General features: G+C 32.9%; 2 protein-coding genes across 9 annotated transcripts; one reads left to right on the forward strand and one right to left on the reverse strand.

Moving 5' to 3' along the window:
* Positions 1-2,772, reverse strand: LOC107926611 (myosin-7). 7 transcript variants are annotated; one of them, XR_001692221.2, is made up of 6 exons: positions 2,528-2,763; positions 2,371-2,433; positions 1,856-1,907; positions 1,594-1,740; positions 539-680; positions 1-461 (listed from the first exon to the last, which is right to left on the reverse strand). XR_001692221.2 is itself a non-coding variant. In XM_041117497.1 (6 exons), exons 1-5 carry the CDS (start codon positions 2,656-2,658, stop codon positions 627-629), a joined length of 411 nt encoding a protein of 136 aa, XP_040973431.1. In that variant the 5' UTR covers positions 2,659-2,772; the 3' UTR covers positions 1-461; positions 539-626. The 7 variants fall into 7 exon arrangements, 4 of the variants coding, with proteins under 4 accessions (XP_040973431.1, XP_040973432.1, XP_016712994.1 ...); XR_001692220.2 differs by having other exon boundaries at positions 1,594-1,753; positions 2,528-2,755; XM_041117497.1 differs by having other exon boundaries at positions 1,594-1,753; positions 2,371-2,384; positions 2,528-2,772.
* Positions 2,773-8,405: 5,633 nt separating this feature from the next.
* Positions 8,406-10,016, forward strand: LOC107926731 (homeobox-leucine zipper protein HOX20). 2 transcript variants are annotated; one of them, XM_016857648.2, is made up of 3 exons: positions 8,406-9,009; positions 9,093-9,484; positions 9,560-10,016. In XM_016857648.2, the coding sequence occupies exons 1-3, from the start codon at positions 8,850-8,852 to the stop codon at positions 9,869-9,871; spliced, it is 864 nt and encodes a 287-aa protein (XP_016713137.2). In that variant the 5' UTR covers positions 8,406-8,849; the 3' UTR covers positions 9,872-10,016. The 2 variants fall into 2 exon arrangements, with proteins under 2 accessions (XP_016713137.2, XP_016713138.2); XM_016857649.2 differs by having other exon boundaries at positions 8,446-9,009; positions 9,099-9,484.
* Positions 10,017-13,190: the final 3,174 nt, after the last annotated feature.

Genomic DNA, 13,190 nt, shown 5'->3' on the forward strand with positions numbered 1-13,190 from the left:
TGATCAATAGTATGGGTTAATTCATATATTTCCACATTGAGCTAATAAGTCAATTATACAAGTACAATGATCAGCAGTATGGATTAATCCTTGTATGTCCCTTATTAAGTGGAAATATTGTATGCCTTTATCAACCCATCTAGCATTTACACAAGCAAAAAGAACCCAACAATAACAAAGTGCCTATAGCAATATCAACCAACACCAAAATATTGCCTTTACCAAAAACTAAACAGTGGCTATACCAGCACAAACTCTGTACTAATACCAACCAAATCCAACATCCAATATGAAACTAACAAAATATCAAAGCTCTTCACTTGCTTCTAATTGGCAACTGATTCTTGTGTGTTTATAGGATCTCCACCAGTTTGGCGTTTCCTATTTGATGATTTCAACTTCACTGAAGAGCTTGCAGTTGATGTCTGACCTGACTGTGTTATATTTGATCTCAATCCAGACTAAAAATTATAAAATTATAGCAAGGTAAGTAGTTATAAATTAGCAGAAATTGAAATATTGCTAAACTAAAACTTACATAGAATGTTTGCTCTCCAGTTTTCATATTTGTGTAGAGGCCTAACCCAGTGACAGACCACCTTCGAATTTTCATACTTGTAGAATGCTTAGTTGTGGAAGCTGACCTGACTTTTTTTGGTTGATTCTTCCTTTCCAATAAGCTAATATTACATTGAATAAAGGTAGACAGAAATTAAAATCAAAGCCTGAAATAGAAGATTAATAAAATTGGAAGAGGAATGATTTAGAAAATTGAAGGCCTTTCTTATTCAGATCAAGACAGTAATATGACATCTAAGTTAAACAAAACGCTAAAAACTGGTTTTCTAGAAACAATAAACTGCCTCATATTTGATGTTCTATACCACAACTATTACAAGCTGTGAATGTCTCTTGGGAACACTAGCATGCTAAGAAATCTGATACAAAATCACTAGACACTAAGCTTGGAGGATAACAGATTGTATACACCAATGCAGCTTTAGAACCCAAATTAATGATTGGAATTAAAAGAAGGTGAACTAGGTAGCAGCCATAAATGACTCATGTCTATAATCACATCACATGGAAGCCATCACACAATCACATAATAATGCTACCTCAGGGCCTCCAATGTACATCCTAAAAGACCCCAGCTCAAGAATAATAAATTTGGCAAAGAGAATGTAAAAGTGAAACTCTTTAACTTGTAAGTTGTTCTTCTGTTGGTTAAGAGAATGACACTAATAAATAAATCAAAGATAAGAGGGAGATGGAGAATCAAATAGAAAAGAGGGATATATAAGAATGAGAGATAATAAAAAATTATCATAGTTAAACCCAAATTACAACCTTCAAGCATTAAGCATATCTAGATATATTGAAATCACAAGCTAAAAATATGGGAAAGCTCATTCTCACAATGGAACTTCCCAACCCAAATCCTTTTCTAGACAGAACATTTTGGTACTAAGATCATCTAGGAACCATTAAAAGTAAACATGGAAAATGCTTAATGGGGGAAAGATTATATAAGAACACATTGTATCAAATAATTTATAAGCAACTTGATTAAAGCAATAAAAAACTACTTACTTCTGGTGGTGTTGCACAAAGCATGTAGAAACAGTGATAATTTCTCTCTGGATCAGACACTTGACAAACATGTGAACTTTCTAATAAGTAAGTCCTAATGGTAGCTCTTGAAATCCTTCCCCTCTGGTCAAATTGAATCTCCACAAACTTACCAAAACGACTACATCATTCAAAACATGCATGTAAAGGTAAAAAAAATATATTATAACATAGAATCTACTACATGAAGGGTGTAAAACTTGTTAAAACAAAATACACTTACCTTGAGTTATTCTTCCTAACAGTCTTAGTAATGCTTCTAAAACAAGGTTGGACTGCAGATTAGCAGAAAAAAAATAAATGTTTTTATATGTGGTGCAAATTGGGCATTGTCAAATCAACCTATAGTGAGAAAGTTATGCTCTAAGGATAATTTTTAAGCATATTCCTTTCCACTTCCAAATAATGCATCATTTTGAAATGATATGCCTTTTCATGAATCTAACTTTACCCTCATCTTGAGTTAAAAATAATTATCATTTTCATCATTTGGATTATCATGTTCATATTTTAATCTCAAACCCAGAAAAAAATTAAAAATAAAGAAACAAAGAAAGGCATAAAACACAAACCAACGCTGCTTCATTGTCAGATAAAACCCACCACTAATTCAGCATAAAAAATAAATGGGTATTCAACAGTATAAAAATACAAAACCAAAATGATGGCATACCTTAAGCAATTTTTCAAGAACAAGAAGAAATAAAAATGATAAAGAAGATAATGAAGATGACATACCTAAAGCCAAGACCCTGCGAAGAGGAAGATTTGAGCAAAATGAAATGGCAGCGTGTAATTTGCCTGAGAAAAGAAGATATGCGACAGACACAGCTAATGAAAAATGGAAGAGATTATAAAAGATGAAGAAAGGAAGAAGTAGAAGGAGGAAAGTTACCTGGATGAAGGAGGGGGAAGATAAGAATGGCAGGAAGAAGGAGGAAAGAACCAAGTGAGAGTTGGAAAATGTCTTACAGAAATGAAATTGGTAAGACATTTTCCACAAACGCAGCCAAAATCCCTTCTCATTTTCCCGTGTTTCTGAAAACGTTTTACCAATGTAATTTACTTTCAAGCAAACAAACACTGGAAAACCAGGAAAACATTTTCCAGAAAATGTTTTACTGGTGAACAAACGGACCCTAAATTTTATATTTTTGATATAGCTATAATTTGATTTAGTTAATTTATGTGTTAATTTTTAAAATTTATAAATAATGTCATTGATAAATGCTTGAAGTTTTGGAGTTTAATAGTTAGGTTTTAAGTTTAGATATGAAAAATAATTAATTTGTAAATTAAAAATGATTAATTTTCAACATAGGGGATAAAGTGTAAATATTTTCAAATTGGCATGAAATTTCTATAATTATAGAGGGCTATAGAAGGATGAAATTGAGATCCATTTTGAAATTGAGACTTAAATTTGAAAGATATGGCAATTTCAGTTTTACAGACTAAATTGAATAAAATGTAAAATTTTAGGTTGGAATAAGAAGGTTGGAATTGATAGATTGAACTAAATTATTGTATAGATTGAAAATTGAACCAAACCGAGGATAATCGAGAAAAAATAAAAATTACTATTAGTCCTTGAAGATTTGGTTGTTTGCTGTTTTGACTAGATAAGTTCATATGGTATATTTATGTTAAATTTTTATGTATTTAAAATTGTAAATTTAAATATGTTTAATTGAAATTTGGATTATTTACAATTTGGTACAAAAAGGTGAGATATGGACTAAATTATAAAGAAATGACAAATTGAATAATAAATTGAATATAATGAATTTCAATTTGAGATTTATTAGTTGAATTGAATCAAATTGATATGATTATGTTTAATTTCCAAGATAAAAGACTAAATTGAATAGAATTAAAAATAATATAAATTGATGAAATTGTGAAATTGGCTTAGTATTGTAATAAATAATGCTATGTTATGTATTAAAATGATGTCTTGATTGATGAATTGATGATATTGATATCGATAAAACGAGGATCGAACTATAAAGAAATTTGAATATTGGTTATCATATTAACTGTTCGGGTAGAGTCGGATATAGTTGACATGTCATAGGATAGGTCGAGTACTGGTTACTTCAACTACGAGTCGATGAGTGCTGGACACATTTATACCTTGGCTATACCAATGAAGCATTGGGTGCCAAACACATTGATGAGCGCTGGGCACAAACTATTTACTTCAGCAGGCACTGGGTATCAAACTAGTGTGATTGGTTGGATCTGTTTATTCGTCCAAGTCCGAGTTAGGTTAATAGGGATATAAAATGTAAATTGAATAAATGATATTTGAATTGAGTTAAAAATGAGCCCTGAGGGCTAACTAAATACAAATGATGTTTATATACTCAAAAATTATTGAAATGAGAATCTAGATTTGAGCATATATGTATGTAAAATGTTATGGATGTAATATTGAATTGATTTAATGTTGATTGTGTATATTATTGGCATTGAAATGTTGGTTATAAGTTAATTCGAATATTATATGTTTGAATTACTATATGATTCGATATATGTTGAAGTCACATTTTTTATATGTGGTGGTCATGTTTAGGCAAACCTAACAAGGTAGTAGCTTATTGCATTAGATTGTAAACTACTCACACTATCTTGTTATTAATTTGGTAGTCTTTCTATCATTTAAAGCTAAATTTTGTGGCATGTAAATAGGTGTTATATTATGTGATATCTTGTGAATGGATGATTTTGGTTTAAACTTTGGTTAATGTCGATTTGGGATGATAATGTCCACATATGCACAATTGTATGATTTTGCTATATAATAAGTTTTATATGTGAATCATTATGAATGGTTTATTTGATTGTGCATATGGTATGTTTTGTATATGGAAATGACACAATGAATGATGATTTAAATGTATGGAAAACATGGGAGATTGGCTTGTATTTTAGAAAGTGGTTTGATGTGTTTTAGTGCCAAATTAAGGTATGCTGAATTGATTGAATTTAATATTATGTAACTGATGTTATGAGATGCATTTTGGCATGCCTTTATACAGGGAAATGTTGTGTAAATATGCATCAAAAGTGAATTAGGATTGTTGGTTTGAAATAGGTACCAAATGACTCACATTTCCTCGTCGCAACACCAACCAAACAGTATATGACGTCATGATGTCGGGTGGCTTGACGTTATGAAGCGAAAAATTGGTTGGAAATGTCACAATGTGGAGGAGGTGATGTCGTGATGTTGATCCTGAAATTTTAAACACTTTACAATTTAGTCTTTGTTAATGTTCGGTTTTACAAAAAAGCTTTTTTAAGCTCTATTAAGGCTCAAATTTAATTGTGTATATCTAGGTATTTATGATATTATTGAGTATTTGAATGATTTTTATGGTTTAATTGGTCAAAAATTTTAAAAATGCTACAAAAAGTCCTTATTTGATCTCGGGTTGACTCTAAAGCATTTGTGTGCTCATACAAGACCTGAAAAAGAATGTTCATGTTATTCAATGTTGTATTATTGATTGATTTCATGATTGATGAAGTGAAATGATTTTTTTACTGTGAATTTGTCAGTAGTTTCTCCAACTACAAATGTGATACTCTGTTGCTTGGACCCAAAGATCAGATCTGGTAAAGGGTGTTACATTAGCTTCGAGTGCAAAATTGCAAGTAAACTTAAGTGAGTCACTTAGTTTATAACTAAGTTTTCAAGAGGAGAGTCTTAGTGGGGATTCGTCCAGATTAGAGTATAGGTGTGAGTTTGCTACATGGTAAGTGTGTAGGACTTACAATCCTAGTTTGTACTTGTTGAAGTATAGTAGATTATACTTGAGATGTATGACATATGAAATTGTATGATTTAAAGTGAATTGACATAGGCAAATTTGGTATGGAATGAGTTGGTGAATATGTGGTTGATTGATGTAAATCGTGATAAGTTTTATAATTTATGAATGACCGTTCTTGAAAGCTAACTATTATCACGACAAAGGCAAACGCACCTATCTAATAGTAGTATAGCTTATGGCAAGACCAGAATGTCGAACCCAAAAGAACTAAAAGTACTAGTATTAACTTTCTTTTTATTATCTAGTCTAAAAATAAAAGGGATTTGCTTTATCTAAACTAATTACTAAACTAAGAATGCACAGAAAGTGAATTGGGGAAATAATTTTTGGGAAAACTGAATGATTTGGACAATACCTTAGGAAAAATCCACCTAGACTTCACTTGTTATTGACTCTGAATTAGACTATTTATTCATTTGACTTGATCCGTAGAAATCCCTAATTTATATTATTATCTCTCTCGAGACTAATGACATCTAACCCTAGGTTGATTAATTGAAACATCTTTCTAATTAAAACCCCTAGTGTTGCATTAACTCGATTTATGGATTCCCTTATTAGGTTTCACCCTAATCCGGAAAAATTATGTCACCCTATCTCTAGGTGTGCAATCAACTCCGCTTAATTATGTTAGATCTACTATTAGACAGAGGCTTTTGCTCTTCTGAATAAACAAATCAAAACTTGAATTAATATCTTAGAATATCAAAGTAAGAATTAAGAACACATAATTAAGAACAAATCAAATATTTATCATATAATTTAGATAATAATAACAAGATCCGTCTTAGGTTTCATTCCCCTTAGGTATTTAGGGGGTTTAGTTCATATTTATGAAATAAAACATCTCAAAAGAATAATGATAACAAAACATAAAGAAAACCTAAGAACTCTTGAAGGGAATTGAAGGGAGATCTTCAGTCTTGAAGGTGAATCCGACTTCTGAGATGGATCAATCGGCTTCATTCGAGTAATTCCTTGCTTCCTACTCTCTGTCCCACTTCCAGGTACCTTCTGGGGTGTTTATATAGGCTTTAGAATGATTCAAAACTCTCAATAGTGGCCTTTTTCGAATAGGACTAGATTTAGGCTCGACAAGGACACGCCCGTGTGAGGGGGCTTAGGCCGTGTTGCGATTTGTTAAATAGACACGGGCGTGTGAACTACCCATGTGAGGAAGTCCAGGTCGTGTTGATTTCCTACGTTGACCCATTTTCTTCGTTTTTGGCCCGTTTCTCGCTCTTTTTACTCTTCTATGCTCACCTAAGTATAAAACATGAAATTAAAGGATTAGGAGCATCGAATTCACCAAATCTAAGGAGAAATCATCCATAAATATGCTTAGTATGGGATAAAAATTGTATAAATTACGATTTATCAGTGGTAATCGGCATTGATTTGTTAAAGCTTGAATGATGTATATGTAATGAATGTTTTGATGGAAACTTGAACATAGTTGTTTGAACTATTTAACATGTTTTGGTAGGTTTTGAGACAATTGGGAATGGTATTTTCATGTATCTTTGAATGGTTGAAATGGAAACTTTGAAATAGGTACCAAATGGTTTATTTTTACCAAAAATAGAGTCCACGTCCCAACGAACAACCTACCTCATCCCAACATCGATCGACAGTGAGTCATGTTACGACATCAAGTGGCCTGAGGTTATGATGTGACATACTATTTTGGCGACGTCTCGATATAGAGGAGTTAGAGTCACGACATCGACCCTGAATTTCTAAAACTTTGGAATTTGGTTATATTTCATGCTCAGGTTATTAAAAGAGCTTTCGTAAGCTTGATTAAAACTCGGAATTGATTATTTATCATACTTGAATGTTATTGTCATATATTTGCATGTGTGAATGATTAAATACTGTGGATTTGACCATAGTTGCTCCAGCAACGACTGTAGCATCTTGTAGCTTAGACCTAGTGATCGGGTCAAGTGAGGGGTGTTAAAATGTGTCGGGCTATATCAAGCCAATATGTTTTAAAAAATTTCTAAGATCAAATAATGAAACAAACAACTACAACATTTGTTGCAATTAGTCCTAATGCTACCAAGAGTTTGAAGCAAAACTTGATTTAGAGAAGAAAAGATCAAAGATGTATGATTGTTGCTCATCAATCTCGAAAAAGCACCATAGATCATGTGTGGTATTTCAATAGTGAATGCCCTTGATAGTCCTTATCTTACAAACTTCTAAGAAAATCATAAAGGTGAGGTGACTTTTGGCGATGAAAAGAAGGGTTGAATTTTAGGAAAATGTGTTCTCAATATTGATAGTATGCCAACACTTGACAAGGTCTTTCTACTGGAAGGGTTGAAGGCAAATTGCATAAGAATCAATCAACTTTGTGACAAGTGGATGCTTGTGAATTTTATTAAAGACAAATGCATAGTGACAAATAGGTTAGATGAACCAATGATGCAATTAGCAAGAAATTTGACAATTGCTACGAGCTGATTGAACCCATGAAGTGCAACAAAGCTAATTCTTTTGAGTTGCAAGTTTGGCATGAAAAGTTGGGTCATGTTCATTACAAGGGTTTCCAATGCTTTTGTGTCATTTTTTATGTCAACAGACGCTTGCCAAATTTAAGTGGATCCATTCTAAAAGTTTGTGAAGACTATATAAAGGGTAAATAGCAACGAGAGTCATACTCGTAGTTGCAACTAATTCAGACAGCAAATCCTTTAAAACTATTTCATATGGACTTGATTGGTCCCTAATAAACGAAGAGCTTGGGTAGAAAAAACCCTAAACTTTAAACTCTAAATGTTGACTTTTTCCTCGTTTATACTAGTAGTATATATTGTGTGTAATTCCTTTTCTTGGGAAGTAAAGTAATAATGGCAACCGGAAATAAAAAGGAATGAGAGAGGAAAAATAACTTCAATTAACAAAGAAAGAAGAAATAGAGAGCAAAGGGCATAAAAGAAATTTCAAAGACACCTCCCTGGGCAAGGAAAGCCCCATATAGCCCTTTCAAAGCTCACCTCTTCAATATAGCCCGTTCAAGGCTCACCTCTTCAGAGAAAGAATCTTCTTCTTCTTCTTCTTCTTCTTCTTCTTCTTCTTCACTTTACATCCATCAAGGCTGAAGAAAAAAATTAGGTTATTCTGAGTGATGGGTGTGAGCTGCCGTTGTTCCCACACCTCCCATATCACTGAAATCATCATAACCAGCTTCTTTCGTCATAAGTCTTAAAACAAGTGAACAACTTTGTGTTCTTTAAAATCCAAAAGCCAGAGTAGTCTTTCTTTCTCTTCTTTTTCTTTTGTTTTTTATGTTAAATTTTTATATCATTTGATGATATGGTGAAGATGATTTCTTGAACAAGATCGATCATTTAGCTTGAAACTCTCATGGCGGGTGGGAGGGTCGTCTCTTGTAATAATACTAATAGTGTTGGTGGTTCTAGTAATCTCTCTGTTTTACTTCAAAATCAAAGGGTTCCTTCTTCTTCTGAGCCTATGGATCCTCTTTTCATTCCAAGACCAGGCTCTTCCCCTTATTCTTTCTTTGGTATTCCCTTTTTTCCCTCACTTTGGGATTTGGGTTTGTGATAAATAATCTAAAGTTTTGTTTTTGTTTTTCATTTACGTTAGTTTCAGGTACGAGATCGATGGTAAGCTTTGAAGACGTCCATGGAGGAAACAGATCATTCTTTAGAAGTTTTGATGAAGAAGAGAATGGAGATGAAGATCTTGATGAGTATTTTCATCAACCTGAGAAGAAAAGACGACTCACTGTTGACCAAGTCCAGTTTCTAGAGAAAAGTTTCGAGGTGGAAAACAAACTTGAACCTGAAAGGAAAACTCAACTAGCTAAAGAACTTGGGTTACAACCCCGTCAAGTTGCCATTTGGTTTCAAAACCGCCGTGCTCGATGGAAGACTAAGCAGCTTGAAAAAGACTATGACACTTTACAAGCTAGCTTTAATACCCTCAAAGCTGATTATGGTAATCTCCTCAAAGAGAAAGATAAACTTAAACAAGAGGTACTTAGCTTTGAATCTTTGATTGAATTTAAACCTTTATATGGGTTTTGCTTGATTTTGATATTGGTTTATCAGGTTCTTCAGCTTACTGATAAGTTGGTTATGAAAGAAAAGAACAACTCAGAGTTATCTGATGTGAACACAGTGTGTCAAGAACCACCACAAAAGCCTGTTGATTCAGACAGCCCTCATTCATCTTATCCATTCGAAACAGATCAGTCTGATACATCACAAGATGAGGAAGATAGCTTGAGTAAGGCTTTGTTTCAACCATCTTCTCACATCTTCCCAAAATTGGAAGGCAATGATTACTCCGACCCGCCTGCAAGTTCTTGTAGTTATGGATTTCATGCTGAAGATCATGCTTTCTGGTCTTCGGCTTATTAAGTTACACATCTATATGTTACATACATAAATAAATATATATATGATGTTATTTTGTGTATTATTACTTGTTGTTTCACTCACTTTGTAACTTTGTACTAATAATTATGAATTAAGTAATAAAAAACCAATCATTGGCATTGTAGTACCAGTGTGGTGTAATTCTAACAAGTAAATAACATCATTCTCATAAGAGTTGTTGGAATCTATTATTTTGATAGCAACTTGTTGTATTCATATGGAAGAATCCAAAGATGATGTAGAAAGAGATTACTGGCTTTAAAATCACTCACCAACTACACAACTCAATATCCTTTAAGCGATTAACATCGTTGATGTTAAATTTTAAGAACTTAAAATTTAAAATTTTTATTGTATGGTTTTCTTTATAAAGTTTTTTTTTCTTTATTGTATGATTTTCTCTGTTTGTGTTGATTAAAAGTTTTTTTTTTCTTTTCTATTATGAATTTTTGATACTGAATATCAAATCGATTTGAATTTAAAATATGATTTTCTATTAATCAATAGATATTGATTCACTATAATAATTGTTAAATGGTTACTTAAAATTTATTAATCGAACTTTAAATAAAATACTTAAGAATCAAGTGATTTAAATAATTTAATAATTATTTTATAATTTTTAAAAAGATAATTTTACTAATAATTTAGTATTTAAAATATGAATCTAAAAGTAGTTTCGGATGTTACCTTTTATAAGAAAGATTGCATTGGGATTCTTTCGTCCTATCTTTTGTCTAATAAATAGCAATGAGCTAAAGATGAAAATGAACAATTGGTTTAGAATTTCAAAGTTAAAATGCTTTCATATGCATGTATTGTATTATTCTTATTATAAAAATATTCCTGTATGGTAATTATGAGAGCTGGAGATTCGATTTTCATCCATGAAAAGAGAGTATATTTATTTCTTTAAGGAGCACCTGTTGTAATAAAAGGATTAATTACTATTATTAACTTTGATTATCCTAATTTCGACAAAAAAAAATTGTCTACAGTTGCTATGATTTCCAGCTGGTAATGTAATGATTTTATACTTGTGGGGTTAATTAGTAGGAGATTGGGGCAATCTATTATTTGATCTATATTTGAATGTTAGGGTTTTCATTTTGCACCTAATTTTGTTTTTTTCTCCTTTAATGTTTTTCATTCACTCTGCTTTTGTTAGATAACTCTAATCATCTTTTTAAATAAGATAAATTTATAAATTTTTTTAGCATAATTTGAAATTTTAATAAATTTATCCTTTTATTTTTATTATTTTAATCAAACTTTTCTTTTTTAAAAAATAAATTTTACCTCTAATTAAAAATAAACATATCTCTTTTCTTAACATTCAACAACAAACCAGATGTGATTTTCCTATGTGAAACTAAGCTTAATACTAACAGTTTCAATTGTATTCGTGATATTTGTAGGATGTCGGGATGTTTGGCGGTAAATTCAAACGGGAGAAATGGAGGCTTGGCCATGCTGTGGAGAGATGGGATTGAGGTGATCATTCAAAGTTACTCTAATATGCATATTGACTCGATGGTGCAAATGGAAAATAAGAATTATGTTTTATTTACGGGTTTCTATGGTCAAGCTGATCCGAACCATAGGAATCTGTCATGGGATATGCTTAGAAGAATTGGTAGAACGGTAAAGGAAAACTGGATCATGGGAGGGGACTTTAATGCAATATTGGATAATGATAAGAAGGACGGGGGTAGGAGAAAACCGAGGGTTCTTACGGAGGATTTTAGAAGTGTTCTTGAGGAGCTGGCCTTGGTGGACATTAAAACTTCAAGGGGCTGGTTCACTTGGATTAACAATAGAGAAGGGGACGCCATGGTCAAAGAAAGACTGGACCGGTTTGTTTTTTCCTCTACTGCTTGCAACGCTTTTCTGTATATTGATACCAATGTTATCAGCCAAACTAGTCCAGACCATGAGGTGATTATGCTCGATACTTTGGGAAAAAAGCCGAAGGAAAAGAAGGACAATCCGAGGCTCTTTTTTAGATTCGAAGTTTGTTGGGCGAGGGATGAGAAAGCCAAGAAAATCATAAAAGACAGCTGGTGCAACTACAGCGATAGCATTTTGGAGAAGATGAATTGTATCTGTGACTCTTTGGGGCCTTGGCAGTTTAATAATTTTAATAAGAGAAAACATCAAATTAATAAGTTGTCGAAGAAGCTTGATGACTTTATTCAGGCGCCGAGTACACAAGTCAACCTCAACAGAATTAAGGAGACCCGTCTTAAATTGAAGAAGCTTTATGAGCAAGATGAGATTTACTGGGTGCAAAGATCTAGAATTAGATGGCTAAAAGAGGGTGATAGGAACACTAAATTTTTCCATGTGAGGGTTACAAGTAGGAGGAAAAAGAATGATATTGAAAGAATGAAAGATAACAATGGGTGCTGGGTGTACAATAACCGTGAAAAGTGTCGTGTGGCTAGGGATTATATCATTGATCTATTTCAGACTAGCACGAATACAGTTAATAATATGGATATATGTTGCATTCCAAAGTGTGTTAACGACGAGATGAACAAGAATCTTACGCAAAGCTTCACTGATAAGGAAATCCTTAGAGCTTTCAACCAGATGGACCCGAGAAAAGCTCCCAATATTGATGGCCTCCCTGGAATTTTCTTCAAAAAAAACTAGGAGGTCGTGGGTAAGGATATTCTTTCTTATTGTCATGACTTCTTAAACGGTGTGGCTGATATGGCCAGCATAAATGAAACGATAATCGTTATTATTCCTGAAATAAGTGAACCATCGGGTATGACTAATTTTCGCCCAATTAATTTGTGCAAGGTTTTCTACAAGATCATCGTTAAGACTTTGGCAAACCGTTTAAAATGCATCTTACCTATGTGTATTAGCCAAAATCAAAGCGCTTTTGTTCCAGGCAGAATGATTCATGATAATATCCTTCTTGCGCACGAATTAACGCATTACTTACAGAGTTCAAAAAATGGTCCAAACAAGGGGCTTGTGGTAAAGCTCGACATGAGCAAAGCGTATGATCGAGTGGAGTGGAACTTCCTTGAAAATGTGATGAGAAAAATGGGTTTCGACATGGCATGGATTAATTTAATTATAAAATATGTGCGTACGATTAAGTATGTGATAAAGTGTAATGGGTACCTTTCGGATCCGATTATTCTAGAAAGAAGCCTTCGACAACGGGACCCCCTCTCCCCTTATCTCTTCCTTTTTTGCATGGAGGCATTTTCGCGAATGCTTATATGTGCTCAGGATTGTGGAATTATTAGGGGTGTTAGAGCTAGCTTGAAAAGGACGA

Source organism: Gossypium hirsutum, chromosome A07, assembly GCF_007990345.1.
Source record: "Gossypium hirsutum isolate 1008001.06 chromosome A07, Gossypium_hirsutum_v2.1, whole genome shotgun sequence".
In the NCBI taxonomy this organism is placed as follows: Eukaryota; Viridiplantae; Streptophyta; class Magnoliopsida; order Malvales; family Malvaceae; genus Gossypium; species Gossypium hirsutum.